The following is a 27,569-nucleotide window of genomic DNA, read 5'->3' on the forward strand; positions in this document are numbered from 1 at the left end:
GACGTCACTTTCATAAATAATTGTTCATGAATCAGACATAAATTCTAATATAATTGTTTGCAAAGTGATAATGATTTATAATTAGAAATATCAGTGTCAAAGTAAAACTTTATTTTCAGTTTATTTGTTTTATGATATTAAATTTGTAAACCGATCCCCTGTTGGCAATTATTTGAACTGGTATAGAACACGCCCTCTATCGGTAAAAAAAATCAAAGTACCGTGCAAACTCAAGGCTAAAAGGAATAGAAGAAAGGGTTATAATTACAACTCACGAGACAAAAATTCGGCGGAGCATCGCATTTCCTATCCGTTCCGTCGCCACATCACATATTTCAATTATTTTCGACAATGTACCTATATTGTATATTTACAAATAGAAATACTTTTATAAGTCACAACGCATTAATTGATTTAGGCTCATCATAGAATTAAAGGTCTCTAGGCTCATACATAACATAATGCTATATTGAAAATTGAAGTACTCTTTAACACATTTTTTTTCTTTACAGTTTGATAAGTAATTGGATGACATTTTGATATGTGTTATCGTTATTCGGAATTAAAATTATTTTTGTGTGTTAGTTGTTTTTCATATTCACGAAATGCAAGCCATTTTAGCAGGTTTTTTAAATGGACATAACCCACCAACACCCGACGACCTGGTTGGAGGTTTCATTTGGGAAAGGGAAAGGGAAATACTTTTCTTGGAAACTTAAACTATTTTCACTTCGTTAAGCACCTGAATGCCTTGAAATAAGTTATTTAAAATTATCCAAGTATTTACCGTGGCTCAAATATTTTGAATATTTGAATTTGAAGTCTACTGCTGACTATTGCTCTAATTTGACAGTAAACCAGTCGGTCGGATGGCAATTTGCAGAAAGTTACCCCCCCCCCCCCTTTGCTTAAAATCTGTAAAAAAAAAAACGAAGCCAAAGTCGGGAATATGAAAAATGACATGCATTTCGATTGAAAGCTTCATTAAATTACAAATAGGCAGAAAAAGGTATTTCGTCTTCTTTTTTTTACAAAGTGGACATGTTCTTTCTTGTTCAGGAATATTAAGATACTTACCTTTTTGAATCATCGGTTAATATGAACTTATTCTAAATGTGCTAATCATGGATCTATCCGTCAAATTTATTAGCTTTTTTTATTATCTACATTTGCTGGTCTTCTACCCATTTTATATTGTACAATCCAAAGAAAAAAACCATCTTCTCACTTTTTTTCTTATATTTAAATTTTGTTCTTGTAAATACTTATAATTGATTCTTGGTTTTATTTGTCATAGCTTTACTTTAATCATACATTGATTATTGATGAGATAGCTGTAGCCTTTCAAAAGTTTTTGAACTTTAGTTTAAACTCCATATCATACTTATTTGTTTGTTTGTTTGTTTTTTGTGTTGGTTACGTTATAGATTTTACAAACTATGGTATTTACAAAAGAATGTGATTAAAGAAGCACATAATCGAGAAGGGGCAACCTACCTGGTATTATTAGTTATTTTTATAATTTGATATGATATTTTATTGGGTTGTTAGTATCCTTGGCATATACTAACAACCAAATACCCAAAATTTCACTACAGTTAAGTAGAACAGAAAGAAAAAAAGAACAAGGTATTAAATAATATTTTCTAGGAGGCTACAAAGATTATTTATTCCAACAGTTTTCATTATTTTAATGTATGCCCTCCTTCCTTTATCTATAGTGCATTTAAAGCTAAATTAAAATTATAACATTAAATTTCACGGCAATACATAAGAAGGCGTATTGTCTTACTGTTCAATTACTGTATCATTGTATTAATTTGTATTCTTAAATTCAGTTTTCACATTAGAATTGAAAAACAATAACTTTAATTGTATAGGTTTAATAATTCACAGTAAGAATTAAAACTATTCAAACAATTTTGTAATCCTAGATGACTTTCAGACATTTATACTGTATAAGACATCTGCATGAAGTAGTATCTTGTATGGTGGTTCTCTGTGACCACTGGGTCCATATTTGGACGATTTAGATTTTGCACTAGAATATCATCAAAAAAGAATTAAGGTAAAGAGTAGAGGGCTTGGAACGTCCCACTGTTTTGCCCCACGTTCTGAATACGAGATACGACCGTGCATGATGATCAGAAAATATGAAGGAAATTATATTCTGTTTACATTTAAATATCCTAATACTACATGAACGAGTTCTACTTGTGACTTTTAAATAGATGAATCGTAAGTTTATCTGAGTTGGTGAGATTACGTGCGACCAGTTTCCCTTCCGGAATTTCTGATGTTGAACGTATTGAAATCCGAAGACCGATCTGCATTTTATTGCTAACTTCCGGGAAATCGAACCGCTGCAATCGCAATGCAAAATCTTCTATTTTATGCTTTTCTTAACATTTTTATTATGTAGATATTTGTTATTTTTTATCAGTATGTATACACACAAAAAAAATCTGCTTTTAATATTGAACCCATTAATGTGTTAATGACGAATCTCCGTGCATTTGAATGGTAGACGATGACCCATTCTCATAAAATCACGGAGACACGTGACGAGACTTACATACCCTATTGTATCTATATTAGTATATAATGGGTATTTCTTATCTGGTAACTAAACTATTAAGAAGAGTTTTTTTTCCGTGCACATTCGGCATGTTTTGAAACCTGTTTTGAATGTACATGTGTATATAGGTATTAAAAAGCATTCTTAATAGTTTAGTTGTTTCTCACCATGCCAACTGCATATATTATCTGCACAGAGCTTTATTATTGATCAATGATTACTTATCGATCTTGATAGATCTGTGATATTTTACTGGTTGACTATAAAATTATTGTCGTATCGATCAACTGACTTACGCTGGTGCCTGAAACCCTAGACACAATTAGAACATGACAAATAGTATAGTAGACAGTTTTAATGTAATCTGTTTTCATCCACGTTGTATGACATATCTTTAAGGTCGTTCTATTGGGTCGATTATAGCATATTGTTTATGTAATATTCATTTGTTTCAACAAAACTGCAATTTTACAAGCAAATCAAAGATGTCTGTCAAAATGTTACCGTTTGGAAAGGATATGTAGCGTTTGGTGCATGCGGATTTATTCAAAAAGGAATTTTTAATTAAGCTTGATCAGGGACTGTATATAAAGTCCCTGGCCTTATAATGAGCGAGACGACCCATGTGAAAGCAATATGATTTTACAGTTTACTGTGAAAACACATTTTCTAATTAATATACACCTGACCAGATTGGCAATGAAGACCTAGGGTCCTCTCATACCATGAAAGTGTGTAAGAGAAATTAAATTTGTGCAAATGAATACGAACAAAATCATCACAATATATTTCATACAATTTCTAATTTTGGTCCGAGTATGTTTTGGTCCGACTTGTACTGTCAAGTAAAATTTTACTTCCTTTTCCGGTTAGCCCGTCCGAGTTTCATGGCTAATAAATAAACGTTGCACCGAAATCCACATTCATCGTTGGAATAGTAACACTTTTACTTGAAAATCATGGCCGAACAGATGACTCTTAGAGGGACCCTTCAAGGGCATGGTGGATGGGTTACCCAAATCGCAACAACACCCCAATATCCCGATATGGTGCTATCCTCTTCTAGGGGTACGGATAAGTTCTTCTCAAAAATTGTCTGAAATTTAATTTCTTTCACATTGTATGTGTGGTTGCTTATGTCTCGCTCATAGAAAAATATCGAATGATATTTCCTTATTGGTTTCATGATGTGTTACTGTAATTTTTATGTTATTTTTATGTTTTACGATTGGATTCAGAATTGGCTGTCAATAACCGTATTGTCTATTGACTGATATTGAGGTTGAGATCAATCACTGTCGGAGTCATCAGCTTGACTGAACTCGGGATTTGTATGAAACAGGGGACCTTTTGCCAGTAGACTTCTTGAATTATTTTATGCAAATGTAATGAACTACAGTCTACACTCCTTGAAGCGTTCGTGTTCCCCTTTTTAACGTTTTTGCATTAATTATCAAGTGTTTACATATCGTTTTGTGGTTGTTTAAACTTACGATATATGTACAATAGACGCTATCATTTATTTTTGTACATGCAATATTTCCTTTATTCAACTGTTCATTTCATATTTTTTTTTTTTATCGTTTTTTGTATTTTCATTGGTTCTATTTACTGTTTTTCTTCTTTCTTAATTGTTTGTTAACATTAGTATTCATCGTTTATTTTAACGAGTGCTATGAGTGTTCATCTATTGTGCCTTTAAATGTATGTTTAGACTTAAAGCGTTCGTTTATCATGCATTTAAATGCACACTGGGAGCATTTGTCTATTTTGTGTTTAAACGCATGATTGAAGCATTCATTTAGCTTGAATTGAGGTATCGAGCGTTCAGGAAACCAAAATGTCTCAAGGAGTATATATTGGCTACCAAATTTTAAGTAGTCCGAAATAGCTGTGATGTCCAACGGCTGATTTGACAGACAGGTGAGACCATGGGATGTCAGAGTTTGGTCAATGTCAAGAACACAGGATTTGGCTTTAAAGTCAAAATTTTGTAAATTCAGAGATAGACAATTATTTGTTGCATGTACAACAGACAACACTATTGATGTTTTTTTTCTTCTTGCACACTCAATGATTGAGATTAGAGGGGGCCATGTGCTTTTTATCACATTCCTGATAAAAATATCCCATTAAAATCAGAAATGATTACAAAAAATGTAATTGAATGGCTCATTGAAATTCTGAAGATATTTAAAAATGGCCCATTCTCAAAATTTTAATCCCAAATCACTGCACACTGCTTAGTTAAACAAAATTTCAAAATATTTGTTAACTTTTCAGGAGGCAATAAAGTAATACATTTTAGCCTCTTGCCACACACTAGAATGGCATTTGGTAGTGGTACACAAAATACTTTTTTTTGATGGGACAAGCTCTGGCATCCCAGGGCCCCAGCTTGTGTGTTAATTAGCTTTCAGATATCAGAGCAATCTTGGACTAAATTTACAGTTGTGGGTTTCCAAGCCAAAATTTTAGTTTTAAACCCTGCTGGGGTAGAATTTTATTATAGACCCTTTTGTGCTAACTGTAGAATAGTTGATGAACATGCATAGAGCATGCTCAGTAGGCACTTCCGCAAGGAAAATTCTTTTCTTCTACCCAAACCCTTCTTTGGCAAAGTGTATTACTGAGCATTACCACCGAAGGATTTATTATTTTGGTAAGAGATCATATGATAATTTTCAATGACAGTAAATTTGTTAGTGTCTTGGTTTTTTTTTTTAATTCTGTTCTAGATTTCACTGTTGCAGTTCTTATGCCATTTCATCAACTTCAAACTTTTGATGGCTGTATACATTTTGTAAAATCATGTTAGTAAATTGCATCTTATTCTACAAGTTTTTCTTCATAATTACAAAATTATCTTTACCCGGTTTTATTTGTGGGCTTTGATTGTTGCAACAGCTAATTTCTAAATGACTTATAAGGTTACCAGCCAGATCAGGTTATCATGTGAGGCAAAAAAACAAAATAATAGTATTGTCAGGAAACAATGTAGATTTTGATTGCGTTTGATCCAAAATGGCCACAAAATGTTTAGGTAGCGGGAAGCAGACATTTTATTTTTTGGACTGAAGTTCTTCTGTCCAATATCAAGGCAGTCTAATATTAACAGCTGTAAAATTTGAATAATGTCTTATTTTTTGTTTTTATTTATAGATAAAACACTCATCATGTGGAAGCTTACCAGAGATGAAACTAACTATGGTTTACCATTGAGATGTTTAAGAGGACATGGACATTTTGTGTCTGATGTAGTCATGTCTTCTGATGGACAGTTTGCTCTTTCTGGTTCATGGGACAAAACACTGCGTCTTTGGGATTTAGGAGCGTAAGTCAAGATAAAGTATTATTATAGATGTATATGTATTTACCATGTATGTTTTTTTTTAAATCATGGAAATGGGAACCAGACTACATATTTAGGCCTGCACAATTTATTATTTTACTAGTTGATCCAGGAGTTTTATGTCATATTGAAAGGTACATGTGCTATTCAATATAACTTTGTATTAGAAGTGGTTTTCTGTTGTAAATTTTTTTATGTCAAGTCATTAAATCCCAAGTATAATCCTGTGAATGATTGCCCTCACAAGTTGTATTCAGTCCAATAAAATTAGTTTAATAGATAATAAAAAATTCAGTGAATTTTTGCATTGCATACTGACTTACCAGTGTTTAGTAACTAAAATGTATGAAGCTATGTCTCTAATTGTAATTTTGATGTAGCTCAATTGTTTCTCTTTTTTAGAGGCACTACAACTCGTCTATTTGATAATCATGACAAGGATGTCCTTAGTGTAGCTTTCTCTGCTGACAACCGTCAGATTGTGTCTGGTTCTAGAGACAAAACCATCAAACTGTGGAACACCCTTGGTGTCTGTAAATACACAATCCAGGTAAAGAGTGCACATTTTCTCCATATTTCAAAATGTAAACTTATCATATTTAAGGTATGAATTTCTTCCACATTTATGCAAAATTCCACTTGTGACCTTGTCATCATCTCTCTCCACAACCACAACAGTGATAATGGGTTTAAATTTACTTAAAATCAAATGTTCAAAGTTTCAAGTCAATGATCCACTTCAGAAAATCCTTAAGTCTGCCTAAAGTTGTTGATGATAAAGATGGAAATCCAGCTGTGTTGGCTGCTCCCGGAGCTGTTTAGTATATCCATTATTTTGCCAAATTCTTTAATGAAAAAAAAATAGGCTAAGTTTAAACAAACTCAATTGGAATGATTAAAGGGAGTAGTAGTACTGTAGTAGAATCCACTATTTGTCATTTACCTGATATTTGCAATTGTAAATGCAGACTTTTATGTAGATCAGTACCGGAGATTTTTATCTGTATTTTAAGAATGTTTCTGTATTTGTAGGAAGACGGCCACTCAGACTGGGTATCATGTGTTAGATTTTCACCAAGCACATCCAACCCCATCATAGTATCCTGTGGATGGGACAAACTTGTCAAGGTAGTGTAACCTCATGTATTCAGAGATGACCTGTTTAATTAGACTTGGAATATCCCTTCATAGTGGACTCAGTGTAAATTACCTGTGTGTGAAGACCATTTGTCTATGCCCATGATTTTGCTCCTCCTCTGAAGGTCACTTAAGACTTGTTTGACTGTGATCTGTCTTTTAGCTTTGTTGTAGTTGTTGAACACTGATAGTTCTAATCAAGTTGTGGAATATATTGAGACTGATATATGATATGCAAGAAATAGACAGTATCTGAAATAAGACCACTTACACTAATTGTTAAACAAAATAAGGATTTTAAAGGAGGGTCATGCACCATACATTACATATCTCATTTAAATACCCAGTGTTCTAGCATTTTTCAGAAATTGAGGTTTCGTTGGGAAAATCCATATAAAATCAACTTTCCCACAGTCAATGACTGCTTTCCTAACAAAACAAATCCTTGTAGCATATGGAATTTTTAACTCGCCACAGGAAAGTGTAAATAAGTACCTAACTTTCTCAGACCTAAATTTCACTTGTCCTGGTAACGGGAAATTGGAATCCTAGAACACTGATACCCCAAAATTTTAATAGGTTGCAGTAGCATTGTACATACAAAAAATGGAAATAGCCTTTGGTTATCAAAACTTTTAATCCCTATCCCTGAGCAAAATGATGGATAAATATACAGACAAATGCTACTTAACGAAGTTGAACTGCTTAGACTATTATTTATCTACAAAGTCATCATTTTTCCACTGTCTTGCAGCTATTGCCATAATATTAAAAAGTATTGGCAATTTCCGATGCCAACATTACATCAAATCGACTGATATTACTAACAAACAGAATACTGCCAGTTTTGAATATTGACAGAACATCACTTCTTACCGCTATGATATTTTTTTCTACTTCAAAACTTCCTTTATTCTGTATATACACATGTACAGTACATGTATATACATCACTACTGTAAGTGTTAGGTATATGCAACGGATAAATCTGATAATTTGCTCACTGCTGAGTGTGACTTGTGCATTCAAAAATAGAAAATCTCTTAATAAAAATCCAATGATTATCACTTTTCACACTATATTGATGTTGCATGAAACAATCCTGCAAATATGAGGATGTCTTGTCATGAGATTTGTTAATATGGCTTTTTTTTCTGTTTTTGTTCACTGCTAATATTAATAGCTATTCTAATGATGCAATATTAACCTTGACTTGTATGATTCTTTTTTCCTGTCTAATGGTTATATTTAAAATTTGTTTTAAGAGTTTTTGTCTATTGTTTGTGAGGGTTTTGGGTTTTTCATCCTTTGCCTGTCTTTGTCTGGAACTTCCCTACTATTTCTGAACTCCACACATAAATATAGTCCAAATTTAATTCCTTTTATATCAACACCTCTTTTATAACCAGTAAATATGTTTCTGGCAATTATTCAACTCAATAATATTCCATTATTTCTGCAAAATAAATTTAAGATCTAGTGTTCAATCCAACTGAAGATTTGAGGGCTCGTTTTGGCCTTGAAAGATGTTTACCGGTAGTAATAAAATTCATTTGGGAAATTTAGTTCTTGCAGAAATGTCAAGATATATTTAATATGTTAAGCATTTTCCTTTTTACACACTAATCAGTCAAAATCTTCATCCTATTATTGATAGTTGATGATTAATGAACAGGAAGTGAATGGGGGTGATTTTAACCAAGGAAAACTGGCTCGAAAATTCAAATTGATAAAAACTAGTATTGGAAAATCTTATGTTCATCAAGGAAATCATTTACTTAAGCTGAATATATAATTGGTTTTTATTTGAGTATAAATGCAGTGTAGGGTAAATATTCAGTTAAAAAAAGTTTTTAATGTAAATGCAAATTATTTTTGGACAGGTTTAAAAATTTTGGGGAAAAAGTGAAATGGAACAAAATTTGTAAATGTGTGTGAAGTTGGATACTGTTTAATTGTTGATTACAGTCAATACTTTATGAATCAATAGTAAAGATTGACTTTCATTTTCTACGTACTAAGAAAAAAATGTTCTAAATAATATGAGAAACACAATGTATGACTAGTTTTATCTTGTAATCTTTGACAGTTTCTTCATGCTACAGTTTCACCTGAATCAAGAACCTCCAGTGCTAACAGCACTTTGATTTGTTTCAGTCTTAGTTATCTAAAAAGTTTACTATTGTTAACCTAATTTTTGTTTGTTTGAGGTAGGTCTGGAACTTAACCAACTGTAAACTAAAGACTAACCACATTGGACACACTGGTTACTTGAATACAGTAACAGTCTCACCTGATGGCTCTCTATGTGCTTCTGGTGGAAAGGTTTGTACAAGGATTTAAGCATTTATAAGACAACTATAATGTAATGATAGCAAAATAAATTAGATGTACAGTTGCCAGTGATTACTTCTACTAATGTAGACCATGTATTAGCTATTGATTCAAATGAAACAAGCTTATTTATGAGGCAACTATCATCTTATGGACAGCTCCATCCCTGGAAATTAGGTATTCTGTAAGAAAAAAATATTTGTAATGGAGTTGCAATTTTCATTGTCTTAATTGTTTGGTCAAACCAGAAATTTAAAATCTCAAAGACTTTCATTTAAAAACTCAAATTGTCAAAAAAAAATCAGTCAATTTAGAAAAGTTTGCTGTAACATGAAAATTTATTCTAGCAAATGAAGAAACTGGAAGTTGTTATCTTTGTATGTCAGAGGTATCAAGAGATATGTGTATGCGTTATTTGTTGCATTGAATGGATTAGATATTTAGATGTAGTAATATAACAAGCCTAATGAAGGAGAAAAAAATAATGAAAGACAACTCCTTTACTGTTAGTTTCTTTGAATGTGTTTAACTTTTGACAAGTGTACCATTCTCTAAATCAGTTGCTGTATGTGCTGCATATCCTATGATGCATTTTCAGATGTATTCTTCACCTACATTTTTGCCAGTTTATTTTTTTTTCTTTTTAGTCTTTAAGATAACATTTCCATATCAAAGGGTGATATGATTAGTCATTAATGGATGGAATTGTTTCGTTCCTTCAAAGGAAGGAGAATATAAATGAACAATAGCATGACTGTTTTCCAGCAGATATAAAATAAGATCAATGACTTGGGGGAATCTATATAAAAACTGGGTATTTTCACATGACTAGCTAACATTGGAAAGACCACTTAGCTGTAATATACAGTCTAATACTCAGTCTCCCAGAAAGGTTGAAGTTATCAGATCCTTGCAATAGTGTGTTCCAGGGTGCAGCAGGTCTGCAACTTAAATCATTTTTATGTAATTTAAAGACAAGTTTCAATGGTAGAAATAATAGCAAATTAAACTGCATGCAAAACATTCTTTTGCACTGATAACTTTAAGGGTTTACTTTTATAAGATGTCGTAAAATCATTTTAATTCTGGTATTTAGTTGAAGATGACCAAAGATAATAGTGGTATAATTGCCAATGATTATTTCTACTATATGTAGATCATGTATTAGCTATTGATAAACATGAAACCAGCTTGTTTATGAGGCAACTTCCCCTAAACAACCTAAAACTACCTCTTTAAATGGATTGAATTAATTATCTGTTCTACCTTACGGTTTTTTAGTGTTTGTTCAGTATTATATGGCAACTTGCATTCATTGGATCCTTTCCAATGATATTCATCATCAAGAATCCTCAAGTTGACTAAGGTTATGTTTTGTTGACACAATTTAAATGAGATCTAAGTATAAGATGACAACCAACTACACCTCATTGTAAACTGTGATTGTGCTCTGAGAATTGTGATTCAGTCAGCATTTTAGTACTTTTACACCTTTGTAGTATTGATAGTGGTAAAATTATGCAATGGAAGACTTACTTAACTGTCAATGAAATATATCTACTTTCACTTCATTTACCTTGGCAACTGAGAACAAAAATCTAGATGCCATTCAAAGTTTTGAAAACCATTGGAACATTATTATTAACTTGAAGTGTATCTCAAATGCATGAATCTTGCAACTGTGTTTTCATTTGTAGGACGGACAAGCCATGTTGTGGGATTTGAACGAAGGCAAACATTTGTACACATTAGATGGTGGTGATGTCATCAATGCATTAACCTTCAGTCCTAACAGATACTGGCTCTGTGCTGCTACTGGACCTAGCATCAAGATCTGGGTAGGTGTAATCAGACCTGATTTTCTGCTGCTGATTCACCACTACATTTCAAATTTTACCATATATTAACTTCCAATTTCGTCAATTTCAGTTCATTTTAGTTGCCTCGTAATGTATTGATAATGTGCTGAGGGTTCATGCCAGAAGGTGCTGTCTGCTTTATGAAATGCACTGGGGGATAGCAGCTTTTGACATGAAACCCTGTTAGTTATGTGGCATCAACCAAACTTCCACTACCAAAGGTGATAACAAATTCAGAAAAGACCATTAATAGTATCTTGTTCTGTTTTCTGTATAAGTCATTAACTCAAGGCAAATTCTGTTTTGTAACATCACACCCTGATGAATGCAGAATCTTAAGACAATGTATTGAATTCTGTAATCTACCTATGGTAAAAATTGGACACATTCAGGGTCCATAAAGTCCTATTTTCTGTTTCCCAGGACAAGTCGAGTGCATAGAAAATGGTATTTGTAGCTTTGGAGGTTGATAAAAACTATCGAAGTCTTTAGCCTAATGCCTGAGACCAGATAAATTTAGTAAGGGCTAGTAGAAAGTGAATAAAAATTTAGTTTTATATCATGAACAATTGTGGTAAACGGTTTAGGCTTGTAATTAGAAAGTTGGGGAAGAGCTGTTTTACCCACAATACCCTTGAAAACACTCAAGAACAACACTTTGACAGATAGTGACAAAGGTTGGTACACACTTTTCCATCTTCATAAGTTAATACATGCAACCCTATTGATTTTCAAGGCCAAAAAAATGTAGCAGGGTTAAATAATTGGTATAACAAGGGAATGCAATGCCTCATGTTCTCCTAAACAGTAGACGAACAGCACTTAATTTTATGCTTTGAATTAAACATAACATACTGATCTCTTGATAACAATCCAATGATTATAACTCTTCACACTTCATTGATATCAAATGAAATAATCCTGCAAATATGAGGATATGTTTTCTTGAGATATGCAAGTCATATGTACATTACATATTTTGCCTGATGTCCATTGACCTTTTGATATTAAAATCTTCAGTAAGAAATAAAAGGATTTTTTTTTCACACATTGAGGTGGTATGTCATTTAATTAGCAGTAAATACACTTTTGCATTAATTATTGCAAATATGTAGAAATTATAGCTTAAAGTGTGATTATATATATCTTTAGGTATTTTTTCAGTGTATCCACCAGTGTAAAAAAAAAATCCATAAATGGCAAGGTGTTAACCAACAGTTTGTAAAACATTGTTGGATATAAGTAGAATCTCCAACTATATCTGAAAAGCAAGTAGAGTTTAATCTTGAAGAATTAATCTTTTCAGGATTTGGAAGGCAAAATTGTTGTAGATGAACTGAGACAAGAAGTCATTTCAGCAAGCTCTAAAGCACAGGCTCCACAGTGTATATCATTGGCTTGGTCATCTGATGGACAAACTCTATTCGCAGGATACACAGACAATTTGATTCGTGTCTGGCAGGTGTCTATGGCAGCACGTTAAAAAAGGGACACCTTAATACATAAAAACAGTGCTGTGAAATAAAAAAAAATTAAAATTTTATTTGTTTGTTCAGGCTAAATCACTTATTCCTGACTTGACCAAAACAATAGCATATAATCTAAACATAATGCATCATATATTAAAATGTACATATTCCTTTTGTAGAAGACATGATTTATCTCTTATATATAGCTTAGATGTCTTTTAGTCCCCAGACACAAAATTGTGTGGGGACATAGAAATATAGGGCATCTGAACATTAAGCACTTTCATGCTACTGGGCAATTTGGGCAAAATAGTTGCCGTGAGGTTTTGCACTCAGAGGACACCAAAAGCGAAGTGGTCGCCCTCTCATTTTCGGACTTCGCCCAACATTTGGACAGTACTTCATCTTTTAGTGGTATTTTGATCAGAGTTACCATTCTTCCAATTACAATTCAAACAAAAATAGTGCCCAATTGAGAATAAAAAATTCAAAAAATAAGAAATCTATCAAATTTTTGGTCACAAGCAAGTACTTAAGTTAGTTTTTCGTAACAAACGTTCATCACTACAGTTTACGATAATTGATGTTTTATGGTTCACACTTTACGAAATTTGCAAAATTGTCTTGCAGTTTCTTGAGGTATATTTGGTAACTCGGTAGAAACACAAAACATTTAATTTGAACAGTAAGTTCTCTATTTCAACAGAACATTTCTTCAGCTTGAGACGAGTTCTAATGAGTACTACGGTATGTGTCAATAAAGTTTCAATCTTGATTTGTCCGTACGGTAATTAATCTTGAACATGATAATCTTCATCAACTTAAATCAAGAGACTGGATATCTGGTCAAGAAATCATACGGATGAAGTGGGGCCAGGGAAAAGAACAACAAAATGACAATTCCAACAAAAAATTTTCTGCCTGAAATAATTTTCAAGCACAGTGCTGCTAAACAAAAATGAAATCGATAGGTCATATACAATGTTTAGGAAGAAGTTTTGCTTTGCTAATTCATATATTGATTTTGCTGCAATAAAATTCGAAACGGTAGAGGTATAGAAATTAAATTTCGTGTATACATGTATATTAAATACAGTCATTCAGTCAGGAGGCTGGTTTCATTTTGTCCTAAACATTTGGATACATATGTAGTTTCAACAAAAAGTAGCATTTATCTCAAACAAAATTAACAAAAAATGCTTGGTTATTATAAGCTTAAGTGTATGATATGCGTACGCGTGCAATTCTCCGTTTTCCTCAAGTAGCTTGAACCCTGATGCCATTTTTTTTTATTTTCATAAGATTTGCACTAAATATTATCACTAGTAGCTCTGACTAGTTCAAATTAAGATGCTGACAGATAATTTTTATTAAGTATTATCAAGTATTATGTGATTCCCTCCAAAATGTTGCCCATCCGTCCGTTTCTTCTCTAGTATTTAGATGATAACTGAAGAAGATATCTTGAAGGATCTTTTTAAAACTTTGTATAGGTATTGAGTATCCTTAAATAAAGATCATATTTGAATTTCAGTTTGATCAGATTATTAACACAAAAATTGTGGCCATTTTAATTTGTTTTTTTTTGCAACGTAGCAGGGTGTCATTTGATGTCCCAATGGATGCCCTATTTTGTAAGTTATTGCCCTCCGAACTTAGAAAATCTTATTTATTATACGCCTGCAAACGAAGTTCCAGTGTATATGGGAATCTCAAACGTCTGTCCACATTTCTTGTAAGCGAAACTCCTACACCACTCGAGAGATTTTGATGGGATTTTATAGGCAGGTTCGGTATCATGTAGATGTGCATGAAGGAATATATTTACTGTCGGAGGACTCCAAAGAGAGATCATCCAAATAAAGGGTTTTACATGTTAAAACCGCTCGGGGTTTTGATGAAATTTTATAGGAAGGTTGGGTATCACGAAAATATGTATGAATGAATATAACTTCTGTTGGAATGACGCCAAAAGGAGATAACGAACAAGTGTGTTAAATTTGAAGCAGTGGGTATTCTCTTCGTCAACTTCCTCACAACATTTTAGTTTTCAGCTGCACGACATTGTAATTATAAGGGCACTCACATCTTCATTTCTTAATGAATTTTGATGAGATTTATGTATAAAAATTGCCACACCAATTACTGGGATAAGTTTGAAAGAGGGGTTGACGAATCATTTTTATGGGAGTTCTTTTCCGTTTAGAAAATCTTGCATAATTATTTCCATCCATATGACAAAGTATGGGCTTGCATGCTTTCATATTTTTAGTTGACTACCATACCCCTAAAGAAATGCTGGGATTGATTTTTGTGGTTGTTCACGGAACCATTTAGGAGTAAGGGGCCACTTGATTGCTGCTAGTTTTTCAGCTTTCGGTTGACCATTATCACATTGTGTTCTTTCAATAAGTTTCGTGTCATTACGTGTAGGTTCTCGTTTTTTCGCCATGTCAAAAAGCGAATTTCTTGATATTGGTCAAATTCGTATCTTGTGTCAAATAATTTATCACAATCAAAATGCTGAGCTGTATCAAGTGTCCGTACTTGCCCCAACTGTTCAGGATTCAACCTCTATGATACCAACTGTGCCCAGTGATACATTTGATTATACCTTGGAAAGCTAGATTTTCAAGCTAGATTTTCATCTTTACAACAAGTAACTTACAAAGGAAATTGTGGGCCTATGTATTGTTTTTTAACCAGATTTTCTTAAGGAAAAATCTGTTATTAGTTGAGGGATGTATGGCGGACGGTTGTCGAACATTTTCTGTGCAAGAAATTTAAAGTATTCAGCAGATTCTTTTCACTTATAGAAACCTTCATAGTTGTCATGATTGAGTTTAACTAATTTTATCATTCAATGTTCTATTTTCATTGAGGAAAATTTTATCTTTTACATCTGATAGGACTAAGTCAAGATAAATATTATACTCAGTAATGTAATTTTTTGTATCCCCAAAAATTATTCAATATTGCATTTCCGAGTTATTGCTCCTTCTCTGTCAAAGTTGTGATACAAATACATTAGCATTGTATGTCGCTATGTACTGATGGTATTTCTTAGGTGAAATTCTTATTGTTAAAGCCAGTGCACTTCATTTATAACACTTAACACATCATGAGAAAACGTTTTATTGTCAAAATAAATATTTCAATGATCAACATTTCAAATATATAGAAGGTAGGTCAATACAACATTAAGTAGACGGTGTGTTTTACTTCTCGACCGATCTCCAATCTCTATACTAAAGACCCATGTAACACTATGATTAGTCGTGGATAATTTTCACAATTGTCAAATACAGACGTTAAGTACACATGCGACACTCTGGTAAGACCATAAGTAATACAAACCTAATTTTGAATTGCTTTTTTTTTTTTTTTTTAAATTAACCACATAAAATAAGCTAAATGACCATTTATTGGAAACACCTTTATACTGAGGAAACTGATACTTGGGCAATTTTTCCTAACGCTACCGCATGCACAGGATTAACAGAATCGGAAACTAACGGTTATACAGTCAATTTTTCAGCATAAAATTTCATATTAAGCGAGATATAAAATATGATTATCTTTCACCAATCACATTCTCTTCATTTTATTGGTATATTTAACGCACTATGTCCATGATATGATCCTCTCAATATTATCAACTGTGAAAATTTGGAAGTTCCGTTCACGTTGAATCATTTATTTGAAATGGGCATACAATTCAGCTTTTTTTGATAAAAAGTTACTCGTTAACCATAAAATTCAGACACTACAAATGATACAGTTGTAGAGGTGATTTATCTTGCACATGTTTACATTATTCTAGTCCCTTCTGTATGGAAGAAGTTTTATTCAAATTGTATTTTTAGAGAAATATAAAAGTTCCTTATCCAAGTCAGTTAAAAGACAGGCTTACAGGAGAATAGTTCCAACTGTAGTATTTGCAGACTATGCACTATCAATCATTTTGAAAGTATTCAAATACTGCAAATAATAAGTTTCTTAGTGTATTTCATATTCCTCTACCAGCTTTGCGTAGTGGTTGATCAAGGATTTCATGGTATTGGTGTAAATCTGATTAAAGGCCAAGAAAAGTGGGCAAGACTTTTTTATTTGGGGTGGTAGACGAATTTAAATTTCTAAACGCTTGCAGATAATGGACTGAAATTATGCACGTGAGTGTAATAGATAAATTGACGAAGTGTTCGGCTTGTTCTGACTCGTTTTTACATTTTTTAAACTTTTGAAACTTTAATAAAAATAACCTTTCTCTTGATATTTTCTTTTGATTAACTTCATTTATACAACATGAAATGCTTTCATTTTTTATTTTACAGCTGACAGGGGCATAATAACGCACTCAAAACTTATTAGCATGTGATATCGAGTCCACAGGTAACCTGCAGATTATCACTGGAGACCGTCCTTTAGTGATAATTTGGTACAATTGGTTTTATACTGAAGGTTCTGTACAGTGTACAAGATTTATAAAATAATTGTCTGAAAATAAGTGGATCGATTCAACGATGAATATCTTAACAAAATGTTTATAAGTCACAAAATGACAATACAATTCTTTCTCACTGGTATGGTGGTGGAGGTTGTTTCTGAAAGATAATATATTAGAATAAGTCCTACTATCTGTTCCATAAAGCCGCTGCATATAAGAACTATATTATCGAAACCAAATTCTACTTTTTTTCAAAAACCTTTTTAAAATGATGAAAGCTGAAATCTGATTGTCTGGTAAGAGAGATAATCTGACCAGAAAGTAGAATGGAGTGCTTTTACATGCAGTGATTGAAAAGAAAATTTTCAGTTAGATTGGTGTACCAACAGAATATACAGAGTTATTTTTGCATGCTCTTTCTCTACTTTTACTCGATCTTCTCCATTCTTATATGTAAATTTATAAAGATTTTGTTCAACAATCCTGGACATATATGGGGGATAAATGCCATTTGGAAATGCGAACACTGTATTTTAGTGAAAGTAAGGGCACTGGGATCAAATCCTTAATTGCAATAGTCAGAAAATGTCAGCACGAGTTTTTTTTTATAAAATGCATTTCCAAAATTACTTAGACAAGCCTCTCATTTATAATAATGGCGACAGGGATAAATCAGTTGTTCTAATGCACAACTCTTGTTAAAAAATTCAAGTGAGTGCGTTAAGCTATTGTCAAAAACTTATCTTAATTTTGATTAATTAGTAAACATAAAAATACCGGAATTTGGGTTTGTTGGTACCCGGGATATACCGGGGCAGTTGGCTGTTCATGGTATCTGGGAGCTTGTACGTGTGTGTATTGGTTGGTAACTATGGTGTTGTAACTTGAAGTTGGAGGCACCTGTGCTACTCTTATGTATCGCGCTCTTGCAGCTGCTCTTCGCCTCCTGATGCAGATTCCACAGCTTACTACCAACAAAAATATAACCACCCAAATAAACCAGAACCCTGCAAAATAAATGAAGATAAACTATATTCGTATCGTGTGCCTACACGAAGTTAGATACTTGTTCGAGCAATAATTGAATTTTCTATCGACTAGTAATTTTCTGTAAAACAAACACCGAACAATCAGCCACACAATGAGTCGCACGAGGAGAACATTTAATGCAATTAATCAAGGGTGACGCCAATTCTGGTTCCAGGAATTTTCGTTCGCGGAAAAACGTATATGTTTGGAACATTTATGGATGTATAAGTAAATGTACCCATTCAATATTAGAAATGTCCTGAAAATATTCAACACAGTCCGAATAATTTGCCTTGTGCATGCAAACAAGTACTATTAAAGTGCAGTGTTAAGATTGAGTAAAATTCATGTAGAACAGATTGATCAAATTGTATTGCAATGCACCACAGGCGGGTCCAAGGAGGAACCAGGGCCTCATTATATGCTCGAAATTTCTGCTTGAATAAAACAACAATCATTTGAAATCACTGGACAGGCCAGTAAACTGTCCCCTCAACCTTTTCAGAATTTCTTGATCTACCACTGTGCACAATATACTTACACCAAAGTTCGAAAACACTGGTATATTCTCTGCAACAATATCCATCGCAACAATAACCTGAAACGAAAAATCAACTGTATGTAGACAATGAAGTAATTACACGTATAACATGTCTGAATCTTAAACTAATAGTATTAGGAAATAAACCCATAAGGGGGTAATCTAACATCTTTTCTTAAAAGTATTTTAAAGTACTTTGAATTTCTTCAAATTTTACCCGGTATATGTTTTTTTTGACAAATACGCAAAATATATAAATTTCAAGAAATTTTTCATGTTTCATACATGGGAATAATTTTAATGAACATAGTAGCTTCATCAACAAAACCTCCGTGCAGGTCCGGGTGTCCGCAGCAGAGCTAAGCTCGTCGTAAAAGGCGATTAAATAGCGCTCAGAACCCTGGCCAGGGGCTATGGCGCTCCCCACAGAGAAACTGGGTTGTGGTTCCCAGGTGGTGGAATGGGGTACCCCTGGCATGCTACATGAAAACCTGACCACAAACAATAGTGGTGCACCGTGTTGGGAGAGACGCAAGTTAAAGAACCCTGCTATGGTATTCTACCGGAGTAGGAATCTTTGTGCTCCGCCACAGGAGGCTACATTGCCCGAATCTACACACCTCTCCCTATTTCCAGTGGCAATCAAAATTTTTCGATCCTATTATCCTTGTGTCCCATCCCATTTTTTATTTCATCATCATTTCATGTTCATTTTATCACCCATTTCATGTTCATCAATTGAATATAGCTGAAATATTGCTGCTTGTGCAACAATCAATCAATCAATCAACCAATCATCGACAAAACGTCAGAATCATAAAATGAAATGTTTTGCTGATTTTTACAGAGTTACTGCCCTTAGGCGTTGTGTACCCCTCTGAAAGAGAGAGAAATCTAAGTGTATATTATGGACCAACCACAACCTCCAAATTAAAAAAATGCAGGCCTAAGAAATATTAATTTTCGGCGAATCTTTAAGAAGACTTAGTCTAGAACGACTAACTTACACCAAAATATAAACGTGCTAACATGCAAATATATTTCGCTAATTTACGTTCATGACAGGTTCCGTAAATATTGGCCGTATCTAGCTAACTCGCACTGCAAAATATTAGTAGACCTACACTAATTATAACATAAACTTACTATCATCGTCCCAGCATGTTTCTTTTGGGCATAACGTTTCCCCCTGAAAGAGAACATATGTTTTCAAATTTATCGTCATTAAAACCAGAAAATACTTCTTAATTATTACTCTTATGATAATCACTCAAAAGGGCCCAACACACGAGAAAAACGACTGGGAAAGCCCAAGCAGGTCTGCCACTTATCTTTAATGCTTGCTTTAATGCGACGTTTTATTTGAATGTCGTGTCAAAACTGGCGTTGTTCCGGACCGCTTTCTGGCGATGGGTGATCTTAAGACAAAGAAATATGGTCGGTTGTATATTTTGTTATTATATTTTGTTATTTGGTGAAATATTGAACCACTATTAGTCTTCGATTCGTAATTTAGTTCAATTGTTACATTGTCTAGTTGGATTTAAAAGGTCTTTTGAGAAGATTGTGAGACGATGGTTTTCTATATTTTATTGATTTCAAGTTACTGCTTCTATGGTTTAAATATTGTAGATTAATTTTGAATTGAGAAAGCCAACATTACCCCTTATTACTTTCAATTAATAAAAATACAGGATTTAACGTAAAATGTAGATAAGTTGGTGTCAGTAAGTAATATTAAAACAGTAGAAAAATTTTATTCGGAAAACACAACGGAGTTTTTTTAATGATGACAAAACTAGCTCATGTCCGACTTAATATCTTACTCGAACCGTGTCTAAACCAGGTTAATTTAAACATATTATTTTGCCGTTGGCTTGCGTAAATATACTTGTCAAGATTACCTGGGGTCATATTACATATGTCATACCTAAGTATATGTCCTAAGAATTTGAAATTCAACACATTTTGAACTTTGTAATGATGTCATCACACTTATTTAAGGAAGTAAAAATGAAGACACAAAATTGAAACCATGCACGAAGCAGAAGGTAATTACGACCCTAACTGTACAGGATATATATGGTTCACACAACCTTAGAAATCTATATAGTCGACACCTTTATAAATGTATCTCCTGTTCATTGAAATCCTATCTTTTTCTTGATTGTTTATCACATTTAAATGATTTTGTTCTCGTGCTGAGAGTGTTACTGTGGCAGTTTTAAACAATTTTGCCGAAAATGACACCATAAAGGTGAGTAAACCAAGTTTGAATCATTCTTATTTATGATTTTTCTTACTTACTTTGACAATTAATGGAAAGGCAAACAAAACTAGTGATTTAAGAAATTCCTTTACATCCATACTAAAACAAATTGTACCCGGATATGTCATGTGATGATCACATGACAATATTGGCAAACCGAATTATTCCCCTTTACAATGGATTTGTCATGTCTAAATTTGTAAGTATACATTATCTTAAAATGATGATTACATTGTTAAAATAACTACAGTGTATAGTTTTGTTGGTAATTGCTACAAAAACTGAAACGAATATGTAATAGTTTGTTGACAAACAGTGACTTTTGGTAATGCAACCTTACGCATGTCTCTAACGTAAACAAATCGAAAGTAACCGCATAATAAAAGAGAAGTTTGTTATTTAAATGGTTTATCTGAATATTAGATTACTTAACTTAGTAGGTCATATGGGAACACAAGAGAACACACTAATTCAATAGACCAAACTGTGAAAACAGTGATTGACTGACATATTTACGGGATCTTTTTTTTCTCAAATTAATATTATGTGAAAAAAGTGGAATTATAATGATTAATACAGTCCATTAAATTGTTTTAAGAGGATGTCCATGCAAAAACCAAGCAGTGGGTTGCACATGACACATTTTAATTTCAACAAAAAATTCCATTCGTTTCATATATCACAAATACATCCTATGTTGTTTTTGATTTAAATGCAGTTCGGTTAAAGAGAAAAATATACATTGAATATATTGCAATCCATTAAAAAAGAGATAGACAACTCTTTAATTTTGTGCAGAATTTGGTGGCTTTGCTAGGGAACTTTAAAATCGTTCTCGAGCCATCCAGTAATTGTCGATTTGAAAAAAAATATACTATATGATATAAACTACACTGGAACAAAAAAAATACCCTGTGCCATCTGCCTGATTTTTACACGGACAGCCTCTTAATAGTATAATATATACTAAGTAAGAAATTAGCCGGACTATGTCTTCAATTATATTCCTAGTTTACACGATTTACTTTCCAACTCGGTTTCATTTTTATATTTGAGCGTCCAAAGTCTAATAACAAAATTAGACTTAGTTGCAGCCGAATTTGGCGAGTGTGATCTACTTTCCTTTACGGCGACTAAATAGTGCTCAGAACCCTAGCCGGGGGCTAGGGCGCTCTGCCCACAGAGCAACTTGGTTGTGTGCCCCAGGTGGTGGAATGGGGTACCCATGGCGTGATACATGCTGGGATTGTCAGGCTATAATACGGAAAACCTGACAACAAACCATAGTGGTGCACCATGTTGGGAAAGATGCCACGTTCCTCGCACGTTAAAGAACCCTACTGTGGTATTCTCCCGGAGTAGGAACCATAGGGCTCCGCTACAGGAGGCTAAATTGTCAGACCCTACCCACCTTTCCCAATTTCCAATGGCAATCAAAATTTGTCGACCCCTTTATCCTTGTGTCCCATCCCATTTTTCATTTCGTCATCATTTCATGTTCATTTTTTCATTCACTTCATGTTCATCGCCTGAATATAGCTGAAATATTGCTGCTCGGGCATTAAACCCCAACAAACAAACAAACAAACAATCTTTCCTTTACTGAAACTTGGTTAAACGACACATACACATGGCTAGATCGTGCTCCTCAATTACCAAAAACCATTTCGAAAAGATAGGAGCAGATGATCGATGAGCCAACAAATTTCACCGAGTATTCGTCGTCTATCATTGATTTGATAATAACCAGTAGTTCAGATTTAGTACCATTTGGTTAGCAAACCAACGACCAAAAACTAGTGGAAAATCTGTAACCAGATTTCTGGAATGAAGAGATAGAGTGTCGGCATCCCCTTTTGTTAAAAAATGATGTGCTTATCTTCGATGATAACGGAAAGGCAAACGAATACAATCGGTTTTTTGCTTTGCAAACCGTGCTAGATAACTCTGCTTCTGTTCTTCCTAACCGTATCTTAGCGGATACTACGCTCGATAATATATATATCTCAGAGACGGACGTTGTGGATATCTTGCTCAATTTGAACACCAGTAAGGCTTGCTGTCCTGACCTTATAAATGGTGCCCCAGTTTCAAAAACGCAGTTATGTAGACTCTTTAATTTGTCGTTGACTAATGCAATTTTTCCAACAGATTGGAAAAAAGCAAACGTTACTCCGGTTTTTAAGAACGGAAATGCTAACGAGGTTAAAAACTACAGACCGATCTCGCTGTTGAATATTATTCCGAAGTGTATGGTAAGGTGCGTCTATAAATATGTACATAACTTCCTCTTACGCCACAATGTTATAACTGCTCACCAATATGGATTTTCACGAGACGATTCGGCTATAAACCAGCTAGTTGATATATCGAATACTTTTGGTAAGGCTTTGGGTAGTGGGAAGGAAGTCAGAGTAGTATTTTGTGACATAAGCAAAGCATTCGATCGCGTATGGTACACTGGTCTTTTATTTAAACTAAGGAACCACGGTATTTCAGGAAAACTGTTGGATTGGTTTAAGAGTTATTTGAGCGGTAGAACTCAACGCATTTGTTTGAATGGAGGTCTCTCCGAATGGACACCCATAAATGCCGGCGTACCTCAAGGTTCGATTTTAGGGCTTCTGTTATTTATTATATTTATAAACGACATCGTTGTAGACATAGATGCGACTATTAAGTTATTTGCTGACGATACTAGCCTATTTGTAACCGTCGATTCGCCTGCTATCGCCGCGAATATCTTAAATAAATACCTTGCAAAAATTCATTAGTGGACAACTTGGCTTGTAAAATTTAATCCACAGAAATCCGAGACGATGCTTTTTTCGCGCAAGTCTACACGAATGGTATATCCGGTATTAAAGATGAATAATCACGACATACAGGAAGTGACAAGCCATAAGCATTTGGGTATAACATTTTCAGATAACGGCTCGTGGCATAATCACATCGACAATATTGTCAAAAAAGCATTTGCCCATGTAAATGCACTTCGTCGCTTGAGATTAGGTTTTGATAGATTTACACTCGAAAAAAATTCTCGTACGTAAGAGCACTATTGGTATATGGCGACGTCATTTGGGACAACAATATAGAATATTTGTCTTAAAAAGTCGAGAGTGTGCAAATCGAGGCCATGCGAATAGTAACGGGTGGGACTAAACTAATTTCTGTAGCAAAATTATACGTTGAGACAGGGTGGGAAAAGCTCGCAGATCGTAGAAAGAATCATAAAATGATTCATAAAATGGTGCATAAGAATGCTCCTGACTATCTTTGTAACTTGATACCAGACACGGTTTCGGACCTGCATCATCATTTTACTCGACATTCCCACAACGTGGCCGAAATACGAGAACCAATATCTGTTCTGGTTACTTTTTACCTTCAAGTGTCAAATTATGGCACAACTTGCCTCTCGACAATCGTAAGGCCTCGTCGTTAGAAACATTCAAGAACTATTTGAAAGTTCAGAACGTAAAATGCCCAACATACTTCTATATCTGAAACGTCAGCCCATTATCTTCTGCACTGTAACAAGTATGCAGCTATTCGCCAGACACATATATTGTCGTTAGATTTACCTATCCCGTTAACTCCCAAAATTTTGTTTCATGGATCGGATGCTCTAACTTTAGAACAATATATATATATTTACAAATGTGCAAAAGTGTATAGTAGACAGTAAACAGTTTGTGAAAACCTAACTAATCAATTACCTATAAATGCATTTCATCCCTTTTTTCTCTTTTTTTTTCCTAAATACTTTATTTTCTTCTCGCCACATATCATATTCTCCAACATGTGAGCGTGCAATAGAACATATGTGCTAACCAAATTGTCATTTTTATAAGGAGACGGACTTTGTATAAGCTATGCTTGTTTCCGAATCCTTGTCTTATTACTATTATGTTTCGTAATTTATTGTAATCAAACTACTTCCGAATAAAATATGTTTAAACCAATTATATTCCTTTTCGACATTTTTTATGCTTTAACATACAAAAAAAATAACAAATTAAAAAAAAACGCAATGTTGTGTGGGGGACACAATCACATAGTGGTACATTGTTATTTTTTCATATGGACTTGCATGCTCCCAATATCAATATGTGAATTGGAGAATGTCCTTTTGTCCGTAAACGCACTAAGTACCGAAAAAAACGTCGACATGACATAGTGTTAAGCTCTATGGATAGTTGATGACATTTTAACTTTATACTTGCTTGAAACAAAATTGAATTGTTTTACTTCTGAATTTTAGACATTGAAGATGACTGAAAATAACGGCGTATCCTGGGCGGAAGATGCTTCTGAAGCATGGCGTGTCCGGTATCACAGGGAAATATGTCATGGCTTGTCACTGATGTTTAACAACCACGATTTTACAGACATTCAGATTAATGTTCACGATAAAACCTTTCATTGTCATCGTATCGTCCTATCAATAATGTCCCCATACTTCAGTGCCATGTTTGCATCGGGAATGAAAGAGTGTCAAGATGGGCTCGTGCACCTGCAAAACGTAGATAGTGGAACATTTGAGAAAATTCTAAAGTTCATCTACGGTGGCCAGGATGTCATTGATACTGAAAATGTCGATTCTTTACTACAGGCGTCAGTCATGCTCCAGATCAAGTGCTTGCAAGAAAGGTGTGAGGAGTACATGATGGGTAAACTAGACCCGGACAACTCTATTGGTGCATGGAAGCTGGCCCAAGGACATGGGTGTTCATGTCTGGCGGAACGAGCTTTTCAGTTCATTTTGCATTATTTTGAAATGATATGGAAAACTGACGATTTTCTCGCTATTGATTGTGATGAACTTCTACAAATTATCGACAATAACAATCTGAATGTAAAAAGTGAAGAAATAGTATGTGAGGCTGTCATGAGATGGATTCAGAGTGATGTTGATGATCGATCCAAAGAGCTTCCAAAAATCTTTGAGAAACTACGTTTACCGCTTATTCAGCCTGAATATTTATTAGATACACTTGAACACAATAAGCTCGTGAAAACTAACGAGTCTTGTCGTGATTTCTTAGAAGAAGCCAAACGGTACCACCTGCTGCCTGCTAGGCGCCAAGAATTCGTTTCACCTAGAATGAGATTTAGGAATTATGGAGAGTTTGAAGAGGTTGTTGTCTGCGTCGGTGGAGCTGATGAAGACTCAAAAACAACACAGGAAGTCTTATGTTTCAGTAATAAACAATGCAAATGGTTTTCTTTAGCACCTATGCCGTATGACCCAGGAGTAGAATTTGCGACGTGCTCCTATGGTAATGCAATATACATATCTGGAGGCAGCACAAAAATGAATGCTATGATATGCTTTATTAGCACACAAAACAAATGGGTGTATTGCGAACCGATGTTGTTAGGTCGGAGACGGCACGCCATGGTAGCTGTGGGAGAGTTTGTGTATGTATTAGGTGGGTATGATGACAATAATGAAGATGACTTCAAAACGTTAATGAGTATTGAGCAGTACGGTATTACCACTGGAACATGGGAAGATGCTGGATATCTAGCACTTGCTGTTAGATCTGCTTCGGTTGCCGTCGACAAGGAGAAAATATATCTATTCGGGGGAGTAACGAGCGAGGACTTTGACACAAAAGTTGTTCAGTGCTTTGATACACGACTTAAAACGTGCACCGTTGTTTGTGAGCTTCCGGTCTATTGCAGGTTGTCTTCTGCAATTGCCCATGAACATAAAATATACCTTGTTTGCCCTGATGGTGTTATTATAGTTTTTAATTCCGACGGATCTACTGAAGAAACAGGGAAGATACAGTATTTTGATCGCTATAGCTTTGGTGCAGTACTTAAGAAGAACTCAATTATTGTTCTTGGTGGTATGGATTCTGACCATTCCTTCGGAGATTGCATTACCTTTGACCTTTTAACATCAACATCATCTGTAACTGCTGATTTTCTTCCACAAAAAGCTTCTGGCTTTGGATGTGTTAAGACCGTGATAAATAAGAAACATCTTCAGCCACTATCTTCGAAATAAAATTGAAGCGAATGTATATTGGTCAAGTCTCGTGTGTTCTTTATCTTAAGAATATGCTTATCCACGTGATCTCTTTTGTTATTGAATTTTAATTCCATGTTATTTTAATTTTTATATACGCCACAAAAAAATGTTATGGGTCACTTAGTTTTTTTCCTAATATTCAAAATTTGGATTTCCACCATTCCGACAGTGATTTTAAACGTTATTAAACTGTCATTTGCTTTTATTGTTATAGTGATTAATTTATAGAATTTTTTACATATATGCTGATGATAATAAAATTAAATTTATTGAATTTTCTATATTGGCCGTTAACATTTTTTGTGGAGTATAGTTTACTTTTAGAAAATGCAATTCGTTTATAATTGTATTGTCTTTATGTCTTAGTTGAGATTATTACATAAATTGGTCATAGACTACGTTTTTGCTGATATTTCGGTCTTTAATTTGTTTGATCAGAATTAATTAGGGCATCGTTGATATGCCATCACATAGACAGACCAAAGATGGACATCTTGATGGCTGCT

The 27,569-nt window shown here is 34.0% G+C and overlaps 3 protein-coding genes and 1 long non-coding RNA gene across 7 annotated transcripts; 2 read left to right on the plus strand and 2 right to left on the minus strand.

Moving 5' to 3' along the window:
• The first annotated feature begins 3,424 nt into the window (after positions 1 to 3,424).
• Positions 3,425 to 12,802, plus strand: LOC148619462 (small ribosomal subunit protein RACK1). Its single transcript, XM_088579358.1, has 7 exons — positions 3,425 to 3,646; positions 5,741 to 5,912; positions 6,333 to 6,480; positions 6,963 to 7,058; positions 9,281 to 9,391; positions 11,098 to 11,238; positions 12,566 to 12,802. The coding sequence occupies exons 1-7, from the start codon at positions 3,538 to 3,540 to the stop codon at positions 12,740 to 12,742; spliced, it is 954 nt and encodes a 317-aa protein (XP_088435484.1). The 5' UTR covers positions 3,425 to 3,537; the 3' UTR covers positions 12,743 to 12,802.
• On the minus strand, positions 6,338 to 9,281 carry LOC148619463 (uncharacterized). The gene is made up of 2 exons (XR_015921603.1): positions 7,141 to 9,281; positions 6,338 to 6,775 (listed from the first exon to the last, which is right to left on the minus strand). It is a non-coding gene; the product is annotated as an uncharacterized LOC148619463 (long non-coding RNA).
• Positions 12,803 to 15,847: 3,045 nt separating the features above from the next.
• Positions 15,848 to 21,202, minus strand: LOC148619464 (uncharacterized). Its single transcript, XM_088579359.1, has 5 exons — positions 21,053 to 21,202; positions 19,892 to 19,934; positions 18,746 to 18,802; positions 17,953 to 18,182; positions 15,848 to 17,332 (listed from the first exon to the last, which is right to left on the minus strand). Exons 1-5 carry the CDS (start codon positions 21,140 to 21,142, stop codon positions 17,306 to 17,308), a joined length of 447 nt encoding a protein of 148 aa, XP_088435485.1. The 5' UTR covers positions 21,143 to 21,202; the 3' UTR covers positions 15,848 to 17,305.
• LOC148619465 (kelch-like protein 24) lies at positions 20,598 to 27,475 on the plus strand. 4 transcript variants are annotated; one of them, XM_088579355.1, is made up of 2 exons: positions 20,598 to 20,796; positions 25,282 to 27,475. In XM_088579355.1, the coding sequence occupies exon 2, from the start codon at positions 25,291 to 25,293 to the stop codon at positions 27,037 to 27,039; it is 1,749 nt and encodes a 582-aa protein (XP_088435481.1). In that variant the 5' UTR covers positions 20,598 to 20,796; positions 25,282 to 25,290; the 3' UTR covers positions 27,040 to 27,475. The 4 variants fall into 4 exon arrangements, with proteins under 4 accessions (XP_088435481.1, XP_088435483.1, XP_088435480.1 ...); XM_088579357.1 differs by lacking the exon at positions 20,598 to 20,796 and adding an exon at positions 20,814 to 21,002; XM_088579354.1 differs by lacking the exon at positions 20,598 to 20,796 and adding an exon at positions 21,148 to 21,213.
• The last annotated feature ends 94 nt before the right edge of the window (positions 27,476 to 27,569 follow it).

This window comes from Perna viridis, chromosome 4, assembly GCF_037379345.1.
Source record: "Perna viridis isolate PV_CMFRI_1.1 ecotype Kerala chromosome 4, ASM3737934v1, whole genome shotgun sequence".
Lineage (NCBI taxonomy): Eukaryota > Metazoa > Mollusca > Bivalvia > Mytilida > Mytilidae > Perna > Perna viridis.